Source organism: Tachysurus fulvidraco, chromosome 13 (assembly GCF_022655615.1).
Source record: "Tachysurus fulvidraco isolate hzauxx_2018 chromosome 13, HZAU_PFXX_2.0, whole genome shotgun sequence".
NCBI classification, from domain to species: domain Eukaryota; kingdom Metazoa; phylum Chordata; class Actinopteri; order Siluriformes; family Bagridae; genus Tachysurus; species Tachysurus fulvidraco.
The window spans coordinates 14653792-14680921 of record NC_062530.1 but is presented as its reverse complement, the minus strand read 5'-3'; the positions used below and the strand labels follow the sequence as shown (position 1 = coordinate 14680921).

The 27130-nt window shown below is 36.7% G+C and overlaps 1 protein-coding gene across 1 annotated transcript; it reads right to left on the bottom strand.

Annotated features, from left to right (window-relative positions):
* Nucleotides 1-4722: 4722 nt before the first annotated feature.
* Nucleotides 4723-14299, bottom strand: hsf4 (heat shock transcription factor 4). The gene is made up of 12 exons (XM_027161961.2): nucleotides 13623-14299; nucleotides 11953-12061; nucleotides 11499-11626; nucleotides 11245-11369; nucleotides 10226-10301; nucleotides 10020-10087; nucleotides 9215-9314; nucleotides 8364-8482; nucleotides 7980-8162; nucleotides 7790-7898; nucleotides 6966-7031; nucleotides 4723-6823 (listed from the first exon to the last, which is right to left on the bottom strand). Exons 1-12 carry the CDS (start codon nucleotides 13746-13748, stop codon nucleotides 6725-6727), a joined length of 1308 nt encoding a protein of 435 aa, XP_027017762.1. The 5' UTR covers nucleotides 13749-14299; the 3' UTR covers nucleotides 4723-6724.
* Between the last annotated feature and the right edge of the window lie 12831 nt (nucleotides 14300-27130).

Here is a 27130-nt window from a genome sequence, read left to right as displayed (position 1 = left end):
AATGTTACCCATAAAATGAACTTTTTTTTTTTTTTTTTTTACATTGGATAAAAGAAGTTACAACACGTATTTCACATCATATTTCTTTCTTTTAGCCACTTTCTACAATCTTGAGGAAAGCTTAATTTTTAGTTTTCAGGTTGGAAGTCTGCAAGAAGTCAATCAGCTCCAAAGTTTATTATAGAAACTGCTAAGGTTATGTACACCCTACAGGCAAATCTGACTATTTTGCTCATATCTGACAGAAACATCTGTCTTCTCCATGACAGTGTCTGAAAATCACGAAATTTGACATTTTCAGAAACACTGAGCTTTATTCATGCGTTACTAACATGCGATATTATATGCAATATAATATGTAATATTCCTGTTTACAGTTCAATAATCACACTAATCCCTTTACATTTCTAGCATTTGGCAGACACCCTCATCCACACCGACTTGCTTTTAAACTTATGTTATACATACAGCAATTGAGTGTTAAGGGCCTTGCTCTGGGGTCCAACGATGACAGCTTGATGGACCTGAGATTTGAACTCACAACCTGCCGATCAGAAGTCCAACACCTGGTTTACTTAACCCAGACATCTCACTGTCACTTGCAAAGTCTCACTCCTGGATTCTCCCACTAAAGATTCTGATTAACTTTGGTCTCAATCCCCAATCACTTGAGCATGTCTACTTCGCCTCTGAACCTTTTGACACACATTACACTAAACTGCATTGAGCATTTGTGACTGCTGTAAAAATAACACATATTCACAAGATACTGTGCCAGAGCTTTATTTCAAGAATTAACAAAACATTTCGAGCCCAAAATTAGTTTCTCTCATGTAGGTATTGACATATCAGGGTTTTTCATGTATAATGATTACATGGTTCAGATTTTTAAACACAACACACTTTGCTGATTGTAATTACAGACAGAAAAAGTGCAGTGTGAAAATATAGCAGCATTGAATTATAATTTTTTTTAACAGTCCTTTTATTAACGAATCTGGGAAAAGTGCAAATATGAAGTCAGCAAGCTGGATTCATTTTTGACCATTACTATACCTTCTATACAGTACCAATACATTGATCAATTACAAGTGCAATTCATCAAGTGAAAAAGAAAGAGAAATAATCAACAACAAATGAAAAAGAAAAACACACTTCAAAACCAGTGTAAAAAGCCTTGTAAAGTAGAACAGCTATAATAAACATGAAAACAATCCTTGCTATTTCTAATACAGTAACCATTCTTAGTGCAATTATTATCATGCCAGCCATGTTTTCAACAAGTACTGTATTCACACAAAGGATTTTGTATGTATATAGTTGGACTACTGTGTGTCTGTCCATACATACCAGTGGTTGCATACTCTATGTATTATGTCTTTGGGAAATGACAAAAATCACATATTGCACTTTTCAGAAAAAAATAATTACTTAAAAGAAAAGAAAAATGATCGTAAGAGATCTAGGGAGGTTTCGGAGTAATATGGATGCCTCAGAAAGATTTAAATTCTTTCTCAGCAGTGTAGTAGCAAGCAATCTTTCACTCCAGACTCATCCTCCAGATGGGATTAGTTTTACTGGTTACTGCATATAATAACATTTTGAAACATTTCCATCTTGTGTACAGATGGCTGCAAAACTTTAACATTTCTGCAAGATCAGGGTTGTATCACTTATGCTCATATGATCAGACTATAATTATTATTATTATCAAGTTGGATTGTGCTCTTTGTGTGCTGTTCGTACTTTTCTGATTTTATTTTCTTTCCCTTTCTAAAGCTACATCCACACATCAGAGGGGGGAACAACTAGCATTGCAAATCAGTTTTCTTGCCGCTAAAATTAAACATTCTGGAGGAAGGATGTTTGTATCAAATGCACCAGTGTACAGTATATATGATTCATATCATACAAGATCAAGAGCGTTATAAGCTGAATTTTGTTCTTGAAGGACATGAAATCAAAACTTAAATACTCTTTTACTAACCTGTGAAGCTTTGGAATAATAACTTAGAAAGCCACAAAAATATAATGTTAAATATATCACATTCATCTGTAAAATTGAAAGCAAATAGACTAGACTAGAGTATGCTGTATCACCAGCTTCCAAAACTAATAACGACATGCACCAATACTGAAATGGAGCATACTGTATATTATAGACAATGATGCCTCAGTATTGATTTCAGATATATAGTTTGCTATAGTAAAAAAATGTACATATATTTCACACTGAAAATCCCTAGACCTCTCACGCATATACAGTCAGATATAGCATTCTTTATGTATATACAGTAGAATTATATATATATATATATATATATATATATATATATATATATATATATATATATATATATATATATATATATATAATTAAATACAAATACAGAGTATACTGAAATGGAAAAAATATGTACAACTAAGTATTACTGGGGAAAAAGCCAGCTCCACATGCAGCAACTCCAACACATAGTAAAGTGCATTCAATTTTGGACCACATTCTTTTACAATAATGCATATTCTCACACTGGCAGCAATGTGGTAAGGGAATATTACTGCTCCCTTAAATACAACATAGTGCTATCAATGCCCTGATTGCTTTTGGCCTTGTATTATAACTGTATGTGAAACAATTTGCCATTGAGCACCAATGACTTAATCTTGACCTGTTCTTGAGAAATTCACTCGTGAATAATTGTTTTGTGACTATGATATACAGTGAGGAGAAAAAAGTATTTAGGCACTTTTGTTTGGGCTATTTAATATATATAGTTAGTGCATATATATCCAGTACAAATGTACACACACTTGTACACACATAAGCACTTTGTACTTATAAATATTAACACAATAAATACTGTAAGTATTTGTAAGCATACACTAATATATGTTTAACAATAAAAATGTCAGTTGAAAGGATTCTGATAAAAAATATACATATGGTAATGTTACATTAATATAAAATGCAAATCTTGCTAATTTCAAAAAACCCTTGCAAATTGTTCTGGGTGTCAATTTAAAAAAAAATTGCTATTGGTCAGGAAGATTTCATACAAGATGAACAATCATGCAACAATCAGCAACAAGACAACAGTAATGAATAAGGTGAAGGCACTTCCCAAAGGGATACATAGCCTTCACTTGAGCCTACAGAGCCACAGCCAATATCTTAAACATCCAAGGCAGTACAGCTGGTTTAATTATATATGCAGATCAAACTTTTATGAAACCACGGCTAATCATCAACAATCAAGATTCCACAACATGTTCTCACGCTAATGATAAGGAAATTACAAGAGAAATCTGCAATCACTCAAAAAGATTTGCAGGATGATCTGAATGCAGCAGAAACAACAGTTACACAGAGAACGATGAGCAATGAACGGCACTGCAATCATCTCCATGCCTACACCACATTTAAAACTCCTCTGCTATAAAAGAAGCACAGAGATGTGCAGCTAGAATGTGCACACAAGCCTGTAGAGAAATAACTCTGTCAGAAAGTCCAATCTCAAGAGGAGAAAATCATAATATGCGACTGCTTCCCTGCAAACAGTACATCTCACTGAAGTACACATGGATGGATTTGATGTACAGGAATAACTTAGTGTAGAATTTAATCCCAGAGTTAAAAAAAAAAAGAATTTGGAGAAAAGAGGAGCTGTTTAATAAGGCAATGACCCCAAACATACACCCTTATTGTCTATCAATCTTTTTCAAACATTCAATATATGGTCAAATCAAAAGTATATTATTATTATTATTATTATTATTATTATTATTATTATTATTATTATTATTATTATTATTATTATTATTATTGTGTTCAGGTATTACATCTACACCCATCAATTTAAAGGTGCATAAAATCAAGCTCATAGCCATACAATCTACATAGACAAACAATGTCAGTAAAATGGGCTCTAATGAAATGCTCAGTTACTTTAAATTTGTCCCTTTCATAGAAGAGTGCCTTAAGTCAAATTCTGGCTCTGCTAGATCTACGTCAGTCAACTGTAAGTACTATTATTATGATATAGGAGCATCTAGGAGTGGTGAAAAGCACACCGACTCTGGACTCTGGAGCAGTAGAACCATTCTCTGGAGTGATGATTCAACTATCTGGCAGTCTGATGAACCTTCCACAATGTATACTGCCAACTGTAATATTTGTCTGGGCTGTTTTTAAGGGTTTGAGCCCCTTAGTTTCAGTGAAGGGAAATGTTAAGTCTACGGCATACAAAGACATTTAGTGTGCTGACAATTTGTGGCAACAGTTTGGGGAAATTGACCTCAACTCCATTGAACACCTTTGGGATGATTTGGAACACCAGGCTTGCTCATCTACTCATCCACTGAATGGGCAAAAATTCATACAGACACATGCCAAAACCCTGCAATAAGCTTTTCCAACAGAGTGGAGGCTGTTATAGAAGCAAAGAGGGGCTCAGCTCCATAACACTATCAAAAAGCTTGCTTTGGAATGTCATTAAAAACCCCATACAAGTGTCTTGGTCATGTGGTGTATCATAATGTCTGCTTATAAATACAAATTGTTTTCATACACAGTCAAAAGATATTTTGTGTGCAAATTTTGAACAGATATATATACATATATCTGTACATATATATATATATATATATATATATATATATATATATATATATATATATATATATATATATATATATATATATATACTGGAAGTATATCAAAACAAACCACAACAAAAGTGTGTAATTTCCCCTCAGTGTATAACCTAAATTAGCAATGGCAAGCTATAAAGGTATTCTCAGAAAAGGGCAATAAATCATACTGTCCAAGATGTCCTATGGAATGGGAAATTTGAGAGCACAGTAAATGTGCATTGCAAATTATGGTGGTGTTTTAATTATAAGCCTACTTAAGAATTAGTCAGTTTGCTTTAATGAGAGCCACTAGCCAGATGAATTTGCACATCATGTAACTCTGCAAGAGAGCAAAGGATATTGTTAACTTACCAAGAGAGACAGAAAGGAGTCTAAGATAATGAGGGTCCAGTGTTTCAGAATCAGAACCCTTGTCTCTATACTGTCCAGGAACTACACTGAACAGTAAGCTGTCTGTCTGTCTGTTCAGATCTGGTGCTCTGCCATACGCATTCCAATTTAGCTGAAGCACCTCTTTGTGAATTCACCTATCCACTTGCTTTACCACCTGAATATCATTTGCTATTTACTGCCCATTGATGCTTGAACTAGAACACAATCTTGAAATTGTCTTTCCACAATAATATACATGAGCGACTTAGGGGTTCAACAGCCACACACGCACTGATATTCTGATATCAAGCCTTGTTCTCCTCTAGCCTTCACTTTCAGGTTTTTCTCTATGCCACCCTCAAGTCTGCTCTGACTTTCATCAAAATGCTCTTCTTGTGATTGCTTATTAGCCATAAATCCTCCATAAATTTACTTTTATATTATCAGCAACTCCATCTGTCTTGCTTCTTGCTTCTCTAGACTGTCAGCATCACAGGCAATATTGACAGGGAGGTACACATCCACTTAATTAACACCTTGGGCGCTAGAGTGAAGGGCAGGTCTATGAATGGGTCTGTCACTCCACTTATGTTGAAGCAAAGAAATTCTGTGTTCCACTGCACTTAGTATGTAGAAATATGCACCATTCAGCTCTATGGTCACTTTTATTTCTCTTTTATTTTTGTTTACTGCCTACATCACATCTGTTATTCTCAGGATATAAAAAGCCATTTTAAGAAGACATTTAGATCTTCATGGGATATAATTTGACTCCTGTATTTGGGGTTGGTGGACAAGACAACTGTAAACAATACCCAGTGGACAGTGTTCTCAGTAGCCACCGATCTGTTGTTACAAAACAACATTGATTTAATGGTAGAGGGATAAACTGACCACATATTTTTCACGACTTCCGCACTCCTGATGAATCATGCTTTGGAGGTTTATGTCCAGAATTAAACGTACCTTTGTGTTTTGGTGAACTGTAGCTGTACTAAAGTGTATCATGCATAACGCCTTCTGTCTGACTTGTGGTCTTTCAAAACCACTTCTTTGGAAATAATTTAAACTTAGTAAGGGCTCCCCCCAGTATTAACCAAGGAAAAGAGATCAGCCAATGCTCCCTGAAACTTTCCCAGGTGGTTTTATGAGCCTACACAATTGCATTTCTCTTCTATTTGGATTTGACTACATTGCCTCAACCTACTGCACACCAGTCTCTATACTGGTGACACTGATTTCATCCCTTTGGTTTCTGCATCTTCCACTGCAGCCATTATCCTTTGCATCTTATAACATGAAATTGGTAAACTATGGAATAATTCAGTGTTATACCAAAAACCCTGTCAGAAAAACTCCCTTAGCGGCCTGGAATGTATGGAATTAGAACTACAGTATGTGAAAGAGGCATCATTTTCTACCAGCCACTGAAAATACCATAAAACATACTTCATTCACCCCAGTAAATCCAACCCATCATCTCACTGTGGTTATTTTATTCACTAGATAAAAATATTTGCCTTACATTTTGCAGATTCCTCCCTTCCAAAACCAGAGCAGCTTATTTTAGCGTAGTGTTTCCACATATCTAGACAATGCTGTCAGTTAGAACTAAAGCTATCCAAATTAAAATGGATTGAGCAGCAGATGATACCCGATGGTCCGGGAAGAGGAACTTGCTAGATGCAATGTCAGGATTTTACTGTTCCTCACAGCCATTAGTATTGCACACTTCACCCTCCTGGCACTGGAACATGTACTGAGACATAGCAGCAGGGACAAGGATGTTGGCTAACTCCTACACATAAAATATACAGATAGACAGGATAGTACAACTGCCTAGATAATTGCAGTATGAAATAATTTTTAAGATGATAGTTATAACCTTCAGGGTGAAACCTACTATCTTCAAATGATCTAAAGTAGAGTATGTCACTTACTGATTTGAGATTTGGGTCCATCTCTGTGAAGTTCCACTCATTCATAGGCATGCTAAACGTGAATATCTTTAAGAGAGCAAAAACAGTTAATGATTAAGAAATTGATTTAGATTCAACAGTAAAATGTAACTATTTATGTACTGTATGATGTTTTTGAGTATTAAATTAGGGTTTAATAATGGTTCAAATTTAGATGCAAGAATACAGTAAGGGAGAACTGTGAAAACCCAGAAACAAGAGTCAGTGCCACGACAATCAACCTCCACAAGAAAGGGGTGAAAATATCACTCTCCACACATACAGTAGTGGAAGACGAGAGGAAGACTTATAAACATATACATTATGTAGAAACTACAAGATGGAAACCACAAATCAGCAGTAAAAAGATCGTAGTGGAATCCGCATAAATAAATAAATAAATAAATAAATAAATAAATAAATAAATAAATAAATAAATACAGAAATAAATACAGAAATGAGCCACAAAGGTTCTGGAACCAAAATTAACCACTAGCAAGTTATGGAAGTACGGAGAAAGAAAGGAGCTGCTCATGATCTAAGACACAGCTCATCAGTCAAGCAGGGTGGAGTTTAAGCCTACATTATGGTGTGGTTACTGAATTCCCTGGGCATTCATCACCAAATCTATTTTAAAATACTACCCTTGATGGCTAATTTCTAATTTCTACATTTTTCTTGCATAAACACTTCTTTGATCCTAAAGAATGAGTATGTAATGAACCAGAAGTTTTCAGCAGTGTTTACAATAAAAAAATTCAAATGGCCATTAAGTGGTGTATTATTGTATTTATTGTTGTACCTACATCCACACTGGTAGAGTTGGACTCCATACTATGCTGCTGGTTTCTCAGGAGCAGCTGTAGTTCCTCAAAGCTTATGTCCACATTTTCAACAGCTTCAGAGGTTTCTGGCCTAACATGTATTGGCACAGTATTAGATCATACCTAAGAATATAAAATTATTTCAAACATCCATTTCATCCATTACACCAACCTGTCCATGGTCCTCTTGGCCCTCCTCTCTGCAGAGCCTGACCCTCTGCCCTCTAGGACGGATTGTACCATGGCCAAGGGGAGCACAGGGGGTTCAGTACACACACCACAAGAAACGTCCTCACTCCACCTGTGCACACCTGGACTCACTGGCTCTTCCTTAATAATCATTGGACATCTTTCCCTAAACAAACAGGCCATACTATAATGTATAATAATGCACTATGTATTTAATAGAAAATGAGAACTTTTGATTTTAAACATATTCACACTACATAGGTTAGCTATATAAAATAATCACTTCTTAAACAATGGTAAAATGAAACTTATTCACACTTCACACACACATCGATTTTTTTTATTCAAAAAGAGCAAATGTGTATACCGGGGTTCCTCCATTTGAATAGCCATTGCAGTAGGCTGTGACATGTCAGTAACATCAGAGATGATCGGCCCTACTGTCATAGTGTTGCTAGTGGAACAGGAGGCAGCATCTGTAGATGGCTGACAGTGAGAAAAAAAGCGATACCTTGTAGGAGAATGTAAAATTATCTTTTGTTTTCCCAGGGTGGATTTTGTAATATCTACACATTATACTTAAATTTATAATTTTGAAAATGCCATAGTTATAATGATCTGGTATTTTCAATATTATTATTACTAAAAAAAAAATTAAAAAATTATCATCATGAGTGATATTTCATCATAAACATAAAGGGGTCAGTGTTTATTATTATTTAACCTTCTATTATATTCAGCCTCTTCCTGTAATTCAATTCAATTTTATTTGTGAAGCACTAAAAGCTATAGTAATGGACACTGTCTCAAAGCACCTTTACAGAAATCTAAAAATTTAGAATAGAATTAAAATTGAAATTATATTTATCACTGAAGATACACATTTTTCCATGTCTCAAGCTTTTATTCCTAGGTTTGTGCATGTGCACTCATTAAGGTCATTACAAAAGAAGGACACGCAGGGTCAAAACACACTACCGAAGTGAACGCAGGGTCAAAACACACTACAGTGACATTTAGGCATTGTATTTCTGTTAGGGCCTCTTTTTGGCAATGCTTCCAAAAATGTCTTCTTTAGAAACTTCACAAACCAAACAATTACACCTTGGATTTATGAAACTATGAAACTTTAAAATACACGTCCTGCTTCAAAAAACTTCTGATTTTCTATGAATCCTTTAAATATTCTCTATTGCTCATACTTGTATTCTATATTACCGATTGGATGTAGAAGGCCTCTTGTATTGACTCCATGGAGTGGCTGTGACTGAGTTTGGAGGTAGGAGGAGTGGTGGAGCCATCATCTAACATCAGGGGCCTGCAGAATAGGAGAAAAGTCAGAAGAAAACAAATACAGAAGTAACCTTATTATCCCAACAGATTTTTGGACTGATGGAATTAGTCCATAAATAGTGAACCGATATGTATTTATTGATAGATATTTCTAAGCACTTCTACAAGTCGCTCAGGATAAGGGCATCTTGCCAAATGGCTTAAATGAAAATCTTTTCTTTCTTGGTATGTTCAGGATAAAGTGTTTCTTAAATTTTTTGAATATACTGAACAAAAGTTGTATTATTGTGCAGTATATTATTAGACTTCAACCCTCTCACCTGATTAATTTTTATAGGTCACCCTAGCTGACAGTGCACTTCTTCAGAGAGGGTAGAGGGTCATGCGCTGTGGTGTGTGTGTGTGTGTGTGTGTGTGTGTGTGTGTGTGTGTGTGTGTGTGTGTGTGTGTGTGTGTGTGTGTGTGTGTGTGTGTGTGTGTGTGTGTGTGGGCAACACAGCTCAGTAAATCTGATTCAGCATTCAGCTCCATTCAGGCAGACAAACCAGTGAATTGTGTCACCTGACCAAATCCAGCTGAGTTGGCCATTTGCACAGCTGTGTTTATTAGGCCAGTATGTGTTGGTTTGTGATTTTCTTTTCCTTTTGTTAATGTATGTGTGATAATCCAAGCACAGCTGCATCATCCTAACGTGATTAGGTATCAGTCTGAATTGAGAATGTGTACTCACAATTTTCTCTTCATTCCCACCGTGCTGGGAGGGCTCGCCTGCATCTGGGTGACCAGAAACTGTATCAGCTAATAACAAAGCCAGAGAGTGATTCAGCATTACTGAACTCATCAAACACTAAAGTGTCTACATGCTTCATATGTGGTGTTTGTTTGTTTGTTTGTTTGTTTGTTTGTTTATTCTTCTTCTTGTTTTTTTTTTTTTACCTTGTTCATAACTTTCTGCTGCTGTGTGTGGTTCTGTCTCAGTGACACCACCTCCCTCCATAGTACTTCATTCTGCCTACACAAATAAAGAGATATCCCATTAATGCTTAAATACATTCAGATTTATCATAGCTTTGTCACCGTGTATTGCCACTGCTGACACACAAGCCCATTGATCTACCTGAGGGTCCAGTGCATGATCAATGCACATGACCTTCACTGCAAGCCACTAAAAGGTCAGGAGAGTTCTATTCAAACAGCATGCACAAAGCACAGGCACAATGAATCGAGACCAAATGTAGAGGAAGAATGAGAGTGAATGTAGGCAAAGGGTCAAATCATTTTGGGGTGAGAATACACTCTGTTTGTTATTACAGAGGAGAGCACAAACACTAAATCAGTTCTCCTGTAGAAGCCTTTATACACATATTTAATCTTTTATGGACTTAATTAATTATTACTAAATGTACTAATACATTTGCTAAAAACTACCACATTGGATCAAGAATGAAGTCTCAAGATATAGCTATCCAAAAATTCATTCGTTAATAGTCCTTCCACTTTTCCTAGTGGAAATTGGACTGCTAGCAGGCTACGAAGGTGAGTACAAACTGTGAGATGCAAAGTCTTCAGTCCTGGGTCTGCTACAGGGGGTCTGTCTCAGTCAATGTTTGGAATTTTTCAGGAGCCAGAACTAGGGGGCGTCCTTGTAAGGTATCAGAACCATATGACTCACACAATACACAATACATATGACATACAGTAGCAGTAGTTCAAGGTGCTCCCAGAGATCCTTACTCTCACCCACACCCTATGACAGACAGTTAACACAACATCCCAGCAAAGATACCTGATTTCTGTGGCCTGTACTTATCACCATATTCTTTCAAAAACTGTCCACAGCTCAGGACAGGGATGCAGAGCATAATCCTAATGCAAACTGTTTCACCACCACTGACTGCAAATAGTAGCAAATTTAAATCATGTACAATATGTGTGTGACGAAGTTGGGCTCTCACTGTTTCATATCTTGCATCTGGCACTCCATGTTCTCTTGTTGGCTTCGAAGGACCTGTACTTCATACAGGAGCTTGCTTAAATCCTCCTGCCTGAATTTAGTCTCCTCACTTTTTACTATAGACACCTGATAGGGAGCACATATGCAAATAATCAGCTTGAAGAATCAACAGTTCACGCATGCCAGCAAAACCACTGTGACTAAGTGTAGCATTAAACTGTGTATGCATACAGTATATGCATGCATTACTCATACCTTGCGCTTGATGTGCTCTAGCAGATGCTCATGACCTTGGAGGAAGTACAGATGCTGAAATTCTGTATCATCTCTCTCTGGTTTTACCAGCCCACTCTGTTCAATGTTCACCACCTTTCTGAAGCCATCTGAAACAGAGAGATATGATACATACATACATATACATTAATACAAATACATGTGGATGTGCAGGTCAAACATAGGTTTGAATAACATCTATGCTACAGCATATGAAGTTAAAAAAAAGCTACAGAAACCAGCTATATGAAGAAGGCTAATTATTACATTAGAAATACAAAATAGTGCTTAACATTTTCTTTGAATAGGAAGGATGTAAGGTTGCTATATATATTTATTTTGTTTTAAGACTGTATCATGGTTAGAATTATAGCTAAATGCAACATTTCAAGTGCCAATGAGCTCTATTACTGCTATGTTGTGTAATAGTACATACACATGTTGAGTTGGCGCACAAAGCTGGCCATGTTGTTGTGCTTGAAGTATTTGGGCAGAACCTCTTTGGCAAACCTGCCTTGGTCAAACACATGGAAGCTGGTACCAGTCTAGAGAGAAGAGACCAAGCAAAAAATACAGTAAGTCTATGTATTAATGGACTATCAAATATATTAATTAAACGATAAATGCAAATGTCATGTTTTTTTCATATGTAAACAATGATGTATCCTAAAACAAGATTAGAGTTTAAGTTGTATTGTGTATGTGGAAATCAATAAGTGGAATAATTATGTTAGTTATTGTTCAAAACATGTCATGCAGCTGTGTACAATTTTGATATGTTACAAAGACCCACTGCAGTGAAAATAACAGATTTTTTTTTACATAGAAGGTGTTGACAAGCGGTTCCTTTTGATTTACCTGCTTATTTATTATTAAATAAATTATGTATAAAGTATACACATTCTCAAATATTTCTAAAAAGAATGAACAGGTCTTAGGATTATGCTTGTGTTGATCCTGGAGATAAATAATAATATATAAAAAATGAGCAAAGGACACATCAAGAAATAGGACTGTGTCAGGACATCTGGTCTTAAAAGTGAATATTAAATAAACAACACTATTCCTGTTTGCTAGAGTCTCAAGCTGTCCTTATCACATTCCCTTTCTCCCTGGTTTCCTTACAAACCCAAATAATGATAGACAATGATCTGGTGACCTTCAGGCCAGCAAGCAATGGCCGAATGTATTTCTTTAGGCGTTTCCTTACTTTTAAAAAACATTTCAACAATTTAGTGTACACCTTGTTAAATATTCATTATATGTGTGAATATATCTATGAATATATCTAATCTATATTAGTTAACTTGTTAATATCTATCTTTTTAGTGCATATCAGAGTTTATCAGGATGTCAGGTTCCCAAGATGAAAATGAAAATGTGTTAAACTACTAGATATAATCTCTTATATGCAGCAGGTGTCTATTGCTGTCCACTTATTTATTATAAATGAGGTACACAGACTTGTTTACTGACCACATTGGAATATCCATGTAAAAATGTATATTGTACATACTACATCACTAATTAGCATTCAAAATTTATGATGAAATGTTTTTATGTAAAGCAGTGTAATACTTTTCAGGGTCATGACAGAATTGTAACTTTTCTTCTGAGGCATAAATCTTGGGAAAATGCCTCAAGCAAAATTATAATGAGGTTTTTGCATAGTCACACAGAAATACAAAAAATCTCACCATGCAAACACAGAACCTCAAAGGATTTCATCATACTAGCAGCATATAATAAACAAAATCATTACTAAACCTGTCAACCTCATTATTAACATTTGTAAGGATATTATTCAGTGTATTATGTATCTGAGGTATCACATTTAATCCACACGATGTGATAAAACTATTATTTTTGATAATAGCATCACAAAATTGTTCTTGTCTTTAAAAATGTCAAATATATTTTTAAAAATGACAACTTTAATTTTTGAGAAAATTGTACAGTGTGTCAGCAAAAGAGTTTTGCTGCTAGATCCATCCAATGCCTACAGTATACTGTATGCTGAGCTAGAGAATGTGTTATTCAAAAAGGATTTAATTTCGGGACTTAAATGTACACTTAGATCAATAGGAAGCATAACAGCTGACTCACAGTGCTCCAACAGATGAGATGGTTGGTCTCCGGGTCTTCCACCAGTGTCCACAGCTTGGTGAGGAATGCCGGGACGTTGTTGGCATAGCCTCCATCCACACCTATGGAACCTGGTGACTCCTGCATATCTGTGCTTAGCCCTAGGCCTGGGTGTCTGTACTTGAGCAGTGTGTATATAAATGTACATTTGCTAGCCAAGACTGCTCAGTCCATTTCTGGTCTTTGTCCTCCCGAGCTCCTGATCCTGTTCCTCTCTCGTTCTCTGTATCCCTTGCTGGCTCCCTCTCTCTGGCTCAGTCATCTGGCCATATCAGGCTTGTGTCGTTCATGTAGGCTTGTGTCAGCATAAAGAGAGGATGCAGCCTCATCACCACCTCTCCAACAAAAGAAGCCATAGGAACAATGCATGGTCGTACAAAGACTAGAATAATACTACACTGTTACACCAAACACAATGCTCCAACAAAACCTGTGCATGAGTGTGTTGTGTGAGTCATACGTGTGTTTGAATTGCTTTTTCATCTTTTTAAACCTATTGTTTAGAAATATGATTGCAGATATTTAAAGTTTTTATCCAATGAAATCTTGAAAACATACAATTAAATTATATAAACAAAATATTAGTCTACCCACAAGTACATGTTTTTGTTCTTGTTTTCATTAATGATGTAAAATAAAGCTTCAAAAGAATCTGAATTTTTTTTTTTTGCAATGCAAGAGGGTACAAAAAATGCAAAAGGGTACAAAACACCAATGTTGGCAAAATTACATATGCAGAATATAGAGTACTATAAACAGTGCTGCTTTTAATAATATAAGCATTATATTAAATGTTTTTTGGATATTACTGAAAAGGAAAATGGATCCTGATAAAGTTCCTGATATAAAGTATCCATATTCAAGGACTGCTGTTTCACTTATATCAGCTTATTAGGTTGTTTTTATACAAATATGAGATTAAGACTTTTATTTTAATCTACTTTAATCTTTTATTTTAGTCTTAATAAAATATTATAAGACTTTTATAAGACTGGATATTTTAAGTTGAAGCTTGAAATGGTCTCATTCTATTTGTAGATAATTTAAGTATTTATTTCTAGAAAAAAGGTAATATTTCATAAATTATTTGATAACAAATAATTATCAAATAATATTTAAATACTAGCCTAGTGGTTAAGATGTTGGACTACTGATTGGAAGGTCATGAGTTCAAATGCCAGGGCCACCAAGCTGTCACTCCTGGGCCCCTGAGTAAGGCCCTTAACCCTCAAATGCTCAGCTGTATGAATGAGATAAATGTAAGTCGCTCTGAATAAGAGTGTCTGCAAAAAGGCCGTAAATAAATTAGTAAATGTGTTTCCCTAGTAATAGTATTAAGGGTCTTAAATTGGTTACAAATAAACCTAATCAAACCATCTTCACGTGCGAAATACCACTTTACTACTCTGCATTGAACATTGATCTCATTTGAGGAGGCATCGTTCATCACGAAAGCATTTCACATCAACACCAGCAGAGGGAGCCGTCCGCAAGATTGATATCAAACAGTGTTCATGCTAAAGTAAAGTACAGCTCACTGTAAAATAGTGGATTACAAGAAAGTGAATCTCATTTTTAAGCCCATTCTGTACACATTCCTTTCCCTACTGCTGAACTGAGATCTCGGATAATTTGCTTTATTATTAGGAACACCTTGTACAAACTTGTATATACTGCATAATAAGTACACATTTTTTCAGATAAACTTACTATGTGTTCAGGTGCACACTTGAGGCTTACAAATAGTGACAACAGCCCCTAGAGCCATATGATCAATTCAAACCCAAACTAATAGCCTGAAATATTTTAGGACAATAATCCAAGAAAAGCCAGCACCAGGAGGGGATTAACAATCTAGAAACAGTATCTAGATCTAGAAACAGTAAAGGCTGTGCATTAATTCCTCAAACTGACCTTAAACTGCTTTTCTGTAAAATAACGTTTTAATGTTGAATTACTATATACAAATATACAACTGACGCCTGAGATAGGCACAGGCTCCCCGTGACCCGAGAAGGTCGGATAAGCGGTAGAAAATGAATGAATGAATGAATGAAATATACAGCTATATTTGATTGAGAATTTTTTTCAAATAACCTTGTCAGTACTTACCTTATAGTCTATTAAGTGTTTAGATGGAGCAATCTCCAACCTGTCAGCATGGTTATAATTATACCATGTGAATGTGAAGAGAATTAACTATTTCACTTTAAGTCCATCTGAGGCCAAAAGTGATCATACTCCTAAATAAAAGGATCTCAATCTCAATTTCTTTCATTTTCTTTATTGCCATAAGAAGTTATTTCAAAATAATATCTAATAATCTTTTATTTACTGCATCATTTTCTGTGGGTCAACATTTTTTTTTTACAGATATACTTTAATAGTATTTGATGCCATTGGCTTTTAATTACTTGAACTTGAATCAATGGTCTTCCACTAGCCTCTCACAATACTGTACATTGCTGAAGCTTTTTTTTAATATAACCTTTTCTTCTAAAAGAAGTGTTGTAATTTAGACACACAGTTTGTGTGCCTCTTTGCCCAGTATTGCTTCAGTATTTCTAAATAATCTACCTTCCTAATGATGACATCTATTTTCTCAAGTGCATCATTCTCTTTCCCAGAAAGACAGCCCACGACATGATGCTGCCATCCCTATGCTTCACAGCAAGATGATCATTATGGCCAAACATAATTAAAACCTGCCCAAAGAAAAACACTCCTCCAAAAGGGTGGTGAGAACCTGTAAATGTCAGTCTGTCTTTTTATGCTGCTCACTCTTAATGGTAGATACTATACATTCACTGGTACCTCTGATGCCTCAAAACTCCTTCACAAATGTTTTTTTTCTTGAGGTTTAGTTGAACCTTTCAAACCCAAGTATGGACATTCTTATGGTCCTGATAGGGGTTCGCTGGTCTTCAGTTAGGTAGCTGCTGACCCATTTTTGGGGGTGTTGCTAGGTCTGATCTAAATATGGTGCAGGTAGCTATCGGAAAGCAGTGGAGGGAACTTAGTAATGAGGTTATATAATATTACACTGGATGACTGAAAACATAGCTTGCATCCTGAGGAGTTTCAGGGGAAGACATGCCAAGAAGCAAGTCGCACTGTTCCAGTTTGGAGAAGAAGGACCTCGGTGGCCTTCATAGACAGAAATGGACAAATGCTCCTGAGTTTTTAAGGAATAACCTACATTTAATTTTATGGCATTTAGCAGACAATTTACAATAGTGCGGTTTTAATTTATACAACTGAGCTACAACTGGTTAAGGGCCTCGCTCGGGGGCCTAGCGGTGGCAGTTTTGTGGACCTGGAATACGAACTCATGACCTTCTGATCAGTAGTCCAACACCTTAACCACTAGGCTACCACATTCCACCTACATGACCAGGCCAGATTCCCAACATTAGCAGAGAATGACAGTTAATTGTTCTAAATGACAGTACAATTGGATCTTAAAGGCAGAGTTGTTATGAACATATACAGTATGTACAAAATAAATGTAAAAATGTGTGATTACTGTAGGCCACAACTAAGCAAGTAAATATAAAAGAGTAAAATGCCTCAGAAGTAAATAAGCCCAGTCGGCTGGTCATATTGCTTCACTATGTCAGCCCTAAATTATTTTCTATAGACTGTTCGAGCCACAGTCTATCAGCATTAGTGCCACTACAGCACCTAGTATATTCATTTAGACAATGTCTAACATTTACAGTTTGCTGTAATTACTCTTGCTCTTTAGTTTGCTATTGAGCGCCATTGACTTAGTCCACCATTTAGGCTGTGTTTATCACAGGGCTATTAAGCTAGCTTTAGGCATCTGTCACGTTAGGTTTAGTTAACATCATCTTAATTCAATGTCAAATTGTGATGGCTATGTTGCTATAAAGATTAAAAAAATTAACAGAGAGAAAGAGAGAGAGAGAGAGAGAGAGAGAGAGAGAGAGAGAGAGAGAGAGAGAGAGAGAGAGAGAGAGAGAGAGAATAGGGTAAAAGATCAGCTGCATTTATTCCTAGATTTATCTTAAATTATTAAATAATTTATTTTTATAATTCTCATTACTGTTATTATGGCAAAGGAACTAATGTATGAAAGTAGTTAGACAAAGTCTAGTCATAAAGCATTTTATGAATATAAAAAACCCACTTTCATTCAGCACAAATGAGGTGGCATGTCATATTTAAATACTGGTTTTGTATGTTATAACCTTCCAACAATGCAAAATGGAGATGTCAGAACTCTATAATTAAACTTTAAGGCCTTTACATACTACATGTTAAGAGCCTTCATTCCTGCATGTCATAATTTGCCCTTTTAATGCTGCATTAGAAGACAAAAAGTTAAGTCTACTGTATAGTGTATTTCAGCCAAATACAGACTATTCCAATGAGTGTGTTACTATCACAGTTGAACTAGAGACAGCATGCCCTAGTGTCTCTGATGGGATTGTCATTCTTCACTGCTGAACTAAAGTGTGCGATGGGTCTGTTTTTAGCCACAGTCTAATGGACAATCTTCTATCCATCAGCAGTGTGGTAAGTGAAAGACAAAGGGGGAAAGTGTGTGTGAGTAGGGGGTATAGGGTCAAAGATTGGTTGGTTTAGCACCACTGCAACTGCCTCCTATTTCTAATTCCTTGTCCTGCCCTTTGCCAGGACCAACTGTTATAGAACCATCTTAACCTCATTCCCAGATTGTGCCTCAAAGAAATGTGCAGACAGTGTCAGTGTTTGGTTAATGCAATATACAAAATGGCATTTTCAACAGAAGCACAAGCAATGCAATAAATACAGAGCAGTATAGGAAATTACATACACACATAGTCATTTCATTGCTTATCGTTTACATTTGTTCCTAAGGCAATGTAATAGTTAAGTTAATGCCCATGTGTTTTTGAATCAAAATGTGTTTTTTTAATAAATCGTTTTCCTACTAAATTAAAAAAATATATATATATATAAGCAGATTTTTAGGATATCATCTCATCAAGTATATTATTTAAATATAATATAAAATAGCTATAATTTATTGTTTTAATATTATTGTCTTAGTTGTTATTGTTTTAATTATTATTGAACATAATAGCAAAAATGAGAAAAAACCCACAAATGTGAGCAATTCCCTAACTGGTATTGTGCATGTACATACGCTCACAAACACACAGACATGCAGGCACACACATGCACACACCACTGAAAGGTGAACTAAATAGTGATGTTGATGTGTTGGAAGCCAGAAAAATAGATCTGAGCAAATTTGACATGGGCCAAATTCTTTTAGAAGAATGGGTCAGAGTGTCTGAAAAACAACATGTGTACTGGGATGTCGGAGTTGTTGGAGGGCATGGAAACTGAACGTCTGGTCCGATCCCACAGAAGAGCTACTATAGCAGAAATTGCTAAGGTGTCAGTACACACAGTGATTTGCTAAGGTGTCAGTACACACAGTGAATCACAGTTTGCTGTCTATGGGGCTGTGTATATGCAGACCAGTAATAGTGCCCATATGAAACTTGCCCATGTCTGAAAGATCCTACAAATGGCACATGGGCATTAGAAGTGGACCATGGAGCAATGGAAGAAGGTGACTTGGTTAAGTGAATCACATGTTCTTTTAGCAATAGAAGACAAGAAGAATAGAAGATGGCAAGCCAGTGAGATTATCTGATGGTAAAACCTGGATTATGGCACCCATGTTGATGTTTCTTTGACACGTGCCACCTAACTAAAGACTGTTACACACCAAGTACCTTCAAAGCAGTAGTATTGGCTAATAGCAGTGCCCTCTTTCAGTGGAATAATGCACCCTACAGCACTGCACTAAAAAAATTGTTCTGAATTGGTTTTAGGAACATAAATACATCAAGGCATTGATTTTTCCTGCAAATTCTCCAGATCTCACTCTGATTGAGCATGTGTAAGATGTGCGGGACAAACAAGTTCAAGCTGTGTGGGCTGCACATCACACCATACAGGACTTAAAAACTCTACTGCTAACATCTTGGTGCCAGATACCACAGCACAGCTTTAGAGGTCTGGTGTCCATGCCTCTCAGGAGTACATGACTGATTGGAAACTGTTCAGATTCTGCATGCATGACATGATGCACATACTTGCCTATTGATCATTTAATTGACAGGGGAAATAATATCAATTTACAGTATATGAAATTTCCAGTTGGTTTATTTCTTGATGAAGTAGATTAACTGAATCACACAAGGTCTCCTAATTTAATATTCTTGCCATATATTTACTTTTATGGTTGTGGGAATAGCCCTGCTTATGTGCTGTGGACTTAAAGACTTTTAGCAGTTTATTGGCTAGCTGTAATGAATAATCTGCAGATGATTATAGTGTAACAGTTCTGTGCAGTGCAGTATGTTGATGGATAACAGTATGTTGGTGGTCATCCTAGTTTCATGGCTATTTGTAAGAAAAAAGGAAAGAGAGGTGTAAGAGAGAAACCTGTTGGAGAATGGTTTGAGTTTTCTGAATGCCAAGCAATTTACAAATCACTTACCCTAGTCATGGGGCATAAATGGGCAGTAGCACATTTAATGGAAACATTTTAAAGATTTAAGAAGCATGCAGACAGATGACCAACAAATAGATTGCTCCTCCTGAAGCAATTTGAGTAAATTTCCTACAAAACACAACAATCTGATAGACAAGGACCTAGAATATATTCTGATCATTTTCTAGGCTGAGTCGACCAGGTAAGTCAATAATTTTCTTGCATATGAAATGCTTGCACATACAGAAAAAGGGTGGATTTTAAACTCAAGCTTTCCTCTGCAAGGATAAGCTTAGAATCATTAATATGACCATAGATTATTATAAACAGCAGATAATTTATTGCCTCTAAAGTTGACAAGCAATTTAGCTGAAACTGTGCTGTCACTCTGTGAGTCATGTGAGACAAAGGAAGAGTTGATAGTATGATTGTGTGCCTGACCCTGTGCACTTTTGTTAGGGTTCATCTCCCTGACTCGCCATGAAGCATGACTGGGACTGCATTGCAGATCATCACCCTCCACATGTGGATTGAAGAATAATGGGAGCTCGTGAGAATGATAGCAGAACAGTGCTTGTGGTAAGATTCAGATGCTCTGGCATAATAGTTGTTAGGTGAGTAAGCCTCATGAATGATGTGTGCTATCTGATTTGGGGTCCGAGGAAAGGTTAGCAAGAAGAATTCAATTGCACTGTAGTGCATGCTCTTTGGCTGTGGCTGGCAATAATAAAAGCTTCCTCAGTATAGTTTGCACCCATCTCACATACCTTTGACTGAAAGGCTAAATCGAACCTGGCTAACCTGGCTCTCAAATATATTTTTGTGTGCTGGACATATAGCATGGGGCTGTGGAATGATCAATGCTGCTATACATTGTTGTCAGTTGTTTCATCAAATTAGATTATACTAATATCAGATTCAGACACTCCAATTAAGTACTAAAAAATAAATTTTATTTAAATAATAGTTAAATAGTCAACAATGGACAAAATTACACAGAAAACATATTATTTCTAGCAAAAACCAGATATTTCTTCTTCACTTTGTTGAAAGAGTGCAAATCTTTCAATCTGAAAGTATTCATCCACTAATTGTCAGTGATGGGTTCAATGGAAAGAAACTGGGTGGTGAAGAACTTTATAGGCTTTAGCTAAATGTATGTTATACAAAAAAAAACCCTTCCTTTCCCTCTCTCTCTCTCTCTCTCTCTCTCTCTCTCTCTCTCTCTCTCTCTCTCAATATATATATATATATATATATATATATATATATATATATCTATATATATATATATATCTATATATATAACACACACACACACACACACACACACACACACACACACACACACACACACATATATATATCCCCCCAAATCTTGCCAAGATTTCTGAATACAAAAACAAATAAAAAAGTCATTGTTGGGACATATATTTAAACCTGGCATAAAGTTTCTTTTTTCCTTTTTATGTTTTTAGTAACAGGCATAGTGGTGAGATATTTTAAGGTCCTGAGCACTACTGATGTTAACTCTGAATCCTAATCACAGGAATTTTGGATAATGAGAGCAGCCTCATGCAGAGTAATTGCAGCTCTGTATTCTAACTGGCACAGAATTACAAATGACTGCTTGGAATAGCCTACCACACAGTCCAAGACTAAGCTAGTCATGTTTAGTCAAAGAAATTGTCCTAATAATCATATTTTAACAGGCTTATTTGTGTTATTTATGTTAAAATGTAGCAAACATATGTATTGCATATTGATGTTAGATTACATACAGTAGCTTTCTCACTTTCTCATTTCCTGGTACAACAACATTTTGTAAAATGCACTAATTTGCATGAACTTTCCCTGCCCTCTTTAGGCTAAGGCATAATGTAGACTAAGACCTAAGGCATTGTGCACCACATTTGTGAGCCAAATGATACACCTTACAGCACTCTACAAATGTCAATCTGCAGAACATTCCCTAATGTGTTCAGTACATGCCTTATGGGTCTGTTTGAACTAAACAACAATATCACCATAGCCTACCAAATGGGCTGAAAGCCCAGTCCTACTGTGATGTGTTATTCCATGAAGAGGGTTTCAACAATATGTCAACATTTATCTCTGAGTATACCACAAGGTCAACCCTCACCCCTCATAGTAGTGTGTGAATGGCGATCATCTCCGAACACCTTTCCAATATGCAGTGGGGCATTAGGTTCGTTATTATCTTGTGGCAGGGGTATTCAGGTGTTAGTCACCACCCCTGATGGTTAGAAGTGGTGAAACAGAATTCTAGTTACGGATTCTCACTCACACTTAATAACAGCCAGAGTTCCAAGTCATTCAGCACTACCAGCAACCATCAGAAACTTAGCAAGAAGTTTCCAGTAAAAGAGTGATGAGATTTTGTTACTATGTGGAAAGTTTCAGCATGTATGCACTTAGGGAAACAGGAAAACAATTTGCCAATTTATATTTTCTGTACATATTAAAATGAATAAAAATATTAATCTCAATATTTATGGTTCTGGGTTACTGATGAGGTTGGGCACTTAACCCTCTCTGCAAGGCCCTTAAACCTCTCTGCTCCAAAGTTGAGCTTCTGTGCTCATACCCCAATGTCCTAACAAGCTGGTATATGCGGCAAAAAAAAATATTTTACTCTAATGGAAAACATGTGACAAATAATGGCATTTACTTTCTTAAAAATGACTTAATAAACAAATAATGCAAGACAACACAAGAAATGTGTTTTCCTGCTACCCCTGCCATCTGTGAAGTATTCCCACTGTAGATGCTAAAACATTATTGTTTTTTTATTTGTTTACAACTGTTTTTAAAAATTATACATAATAAGACAAAAACAATGGCACTGTGGAATTCGTGATGACTTGGATTTGAAATGAACCTGATAGAGAAAGCTTTTCCTCACAGTAACACTTCTATTGCAGTCCACATTATAAGCAGTTTTGGAAATACTCCAGCTCAGCAGTTACATTAACCTTGGTCACAATTTGGATAAACAAAGTCTGCTTCATGAAAGTAAAAATGCATTCAATATGCATTTTGGGCCTACATAGTCTTGTCTGACAGTGTATATCCTAACCACATATGACTTGAGAACTGAATAACTGCATCATGTGCTTCAAAGCATGCTGAGAAATTAATGATTACTCAGCCTGAAAGGAGCTACAGTACCAGTATGTATATGTGTCTCTGTAATCCTAGCTTAATCATAAAACACCAGATTCCTTCAGCCTGTAAATATGAAGTACACATGAACTCTGTCTGAGGAAAATATATTTTTTTCATTAGTCAGTATGCTGGTGAGTCCAGAATGGTTTATGTGTACAATCAATCTTACTTGAAAGGCAGAAAGATTGAAGGCAGGCCCATTTTTGTTTCTGTATGTATACAAATGAACATCATATGAAGGTGCATATGCAATTACTCCCTGGTATTTTTTGGTTGTTGATCTTTTAATTTCCTTGCTTGCATCCACACTCAGACTATCACCTATGAACTGAAATAAAGCCCAAAAGTGTAAAAACCTATTAATGTAGCCTGTGACTTGTGAACATAGCAAAGTGTGAATTAAGTCCTGCAACGTCTGCCAACGAGTTGCTGTATACATACACCTTTAGATATCTTTCTGCAGACACTTTCTGCCTGTTTGTGTTTTCCTCTCTCTCTCTCTCTCTCTCTCTCTCTCTCTCTCTCTCTCTCTCTCTCTCTCTCTCTCTCTCTCTCTCTCTTATATACAGTATATGTGTAGATACATATACTGTATACATATACATGTATACAGTATATATGCTGGTTCACTATGTTACATACTTAAGATACCATGAGTTTATTGTTCAAAGTTGAACTTTGTTTCCTGAATAAGTAGGTCTTCAACCGCCGTTGGAAAAAAGCCAGTGACTCAGCTGTCCAGACCCCTAAGGGAAGTTCATTCCACCACCTTGCTGCCAGAACAGAAAAGAGTCTTGTAGTATACTTGCCTCTTACCCTGAGAGATGGTGGAACCAGGCAAGCAGTGCTAGTAGATCGGAGGGTGCGGGGTGCAGTGCGAGGAGTGATGAGGGCTTTGAGGTAAGAGGGAGCTGGTTCGTTTTTGGCTTTGTAGGCCAGCATCAGTGTTTTGAATGGTTGGAATCTTGGATGTTGTTCTGTGAGAGATAGACAGACAGTTGATTATAGACAATGTGTTCAAGAATTTTTGAAAGAAATGAGAGAAGTGACACCGGTCTGTGGTTCATGTCTGATGAATCCAGAGCAGGATTCCTTAGGATGGGAATAACCCTTAGTAGTTGGTACCTTACCAGATGCTATAGATCTATTGATGATAGTGGTAATGAAGGGCAGAAGGTCTTGCGAGATGGTTTGGAACATAGTGGAGCAGATTGGATAAAATGGGCAGGTGGTAGGATTGCAAGACTGGATGAGTTGTAAAATCACTTCTCCTGCTACAGTTGAGAAATGCAACAACGAAGGAGTGAGGAAAGCCATACTGTGAGATGTAAGTGCAATCGAGGCAGAAGTGAAGGTTCTGCAGATTTCCTCAATCTTCTCATGGTAGAAAGAAGCAAAGTCTTCTGCTGTCAGGAAGGATGAGGATATGTATATAGTACTATATATATCGTACTGTGCAAAAATTGTGCATGTGTGAAAAAATTGAACTAAAATGAACAGAACAGAAATCTAAATCAAATCTTGGTGTGACCACCATTTGCCTAGAAAACAGCATCAATTCTTCTAGGTGCAGGTGCTAGCTCCTCTATACCTGCACACCATTTTTGAAGGAACTCAGTCGGTAGGTTGTCCCAAGCAGCTTGTAGAACTTACCACAGATCCTCTGTGGATGTAGGCTGCCTCAAATCCTTCTGTCTTTTCATGTAATCACAAATTTACATTTATGGCATTTGACAGACACCCTATATATGACTTACATTTATCTTATTTATACAGCTGAGCAATTGAGATTAAGGCCCTTACTCAGGGGCCAAGTATTGGCAGCTTCGTTGGCCCTGAGATTCAAGCTCACGGCCTTCCAGTCACTAGTCCAACACCTTAACCACTAGGCTCCCACATCCCCTGATATACTTGATGATGTTGAGATCAGGGGTCTGTGGAGGCCAAAACATCACTACCAGGACCTCTTTATACCAAAGATAGTTTTAAATGACATTTGCTGAATGTTTGGGATAATTTTGGGGCCTATATTTGTCAACATTGAGGACACCATTTAGCCTGAGCAAATCTCCAACTCCATTTTCAGAAATGCAGCCCCAAACTTGGAAGTAACCTCCACCATGCTTCACTGTTGCCTGCAAACACTCATTATTGTATTTCTCTCCAGCCCTTCAGCAAACAAACTGCCTCCTGCTACAGCCAAATATTTACATTTTTGTCTCCAGTACAGAGCACCAGCTGCCATTTTTCGCCACCTTAATGCCTATGTCTTTGTGCATAGTTCACTAGAATCACTCAGCCATGTTTTCAAATTGGAGGTATGGCTTTTTGGCCTCACTTCTTTCATTAAGGACCACTTCTGGCCAGATCTCTCCAAACAGCAGAAAGGTATACCTAGGGCAAACCGGTGTCCACTTGTTCTTTGCTGTTGATGAGACATAAGCAGGATGTGTCTTTCATCTGCTGCATTATGTTTCCTCAGCTGACCACTGTTATATTTGTGCTTCTTCAAAATAGCTTGAACAGCACATCTTGAAACCCCAGGCTGCTTTGAAATCTTTGCCTGGGAGAGACAATACCGCATGTAACTGCTGTTATAATACTGTGTTCATTCCAGCATTTCTGCACACACAATATTGTTGAACATACGGTATTTACACTGGTCGGCACAGTTTCTGTTTATTGTCTTTTGTGTATTGTCTTGTATTTTTTTGTTTGCACTGTCTTTTGTCCGTGCACTGTCTTGTTTTTCTTGTCCTGCACTGTTTGCAACAGGTTGCACAGATGCACATTCTGTGGCTAGGACTAACTTCCTAAGTCCTTAGCTCTTTGTTTGTTCTACTGTATGTAGCACCCTGGTCCTGGGGAAACATTGACTCATTTCACTGTGTACTGCAACAGATATATATGGTTGAAATGACAATAAAAGTTTCTTGAATTGACTCTTGACTTGACCTGGCTGATGCAGTAAAGCTACCTTGTGTCTTGTTGCTATGCTCAGTCTTGCCATGGTGTAAAACCTGTGACATGAAACTGTCTTCCATAACCTCAACTTACTAGCAGAGCTTTGCTGTTCCTCACCCAGGTTTGAGCTCCTACACAGCTGTTTCTGTTTCGGCTAATGATTGTACTTCAACCAACATATGAAATTGATGATCATTAGCTACTGCTTGGTATAATTAGTTAATCATACACCTGAGTCCGATCCTACAAAATCCCCGACTTGAGTGTAGATGCTGGTTTTACGCCAAAGGGTAGACACACCTATAAATTAACTATGGATTTAATTTAGATTTTCTTCTGTTCACTCGCTTTGAATTTTATAAATGTATAAAAATAAACAATGAAAATATGTTATTGAGAGCATTCTTACTTTACAGCATTTATTCACACCTGCCTAAAACTTTGCACAGTACTGTGTATTCTTTAAAACATGAAAACAATAGCATGAAAATTATTGCATATAAAATGTGTAAAACTATTTAAGGACTTCAGCAAAAATGCAAAATGGATATAATTTTCATTCATTCATTCATTTTCTACCGCTTTATCCGAACTACCTCGGGTCACGGGGAGCCTGTGCCTATCTCAGGCATCATCGGGCATCAAGGCAGGATACACCCTGGACGGAGTGCCAACCCATCGCAGGGCACACACACACTCTCATTCACTCACGCAATCACACACTACGGACAATTTTCCAGAGATGCCAATCAACCTACCATGCATGTCTTTGGACCGGGGGAGGAAACCGGAGTAC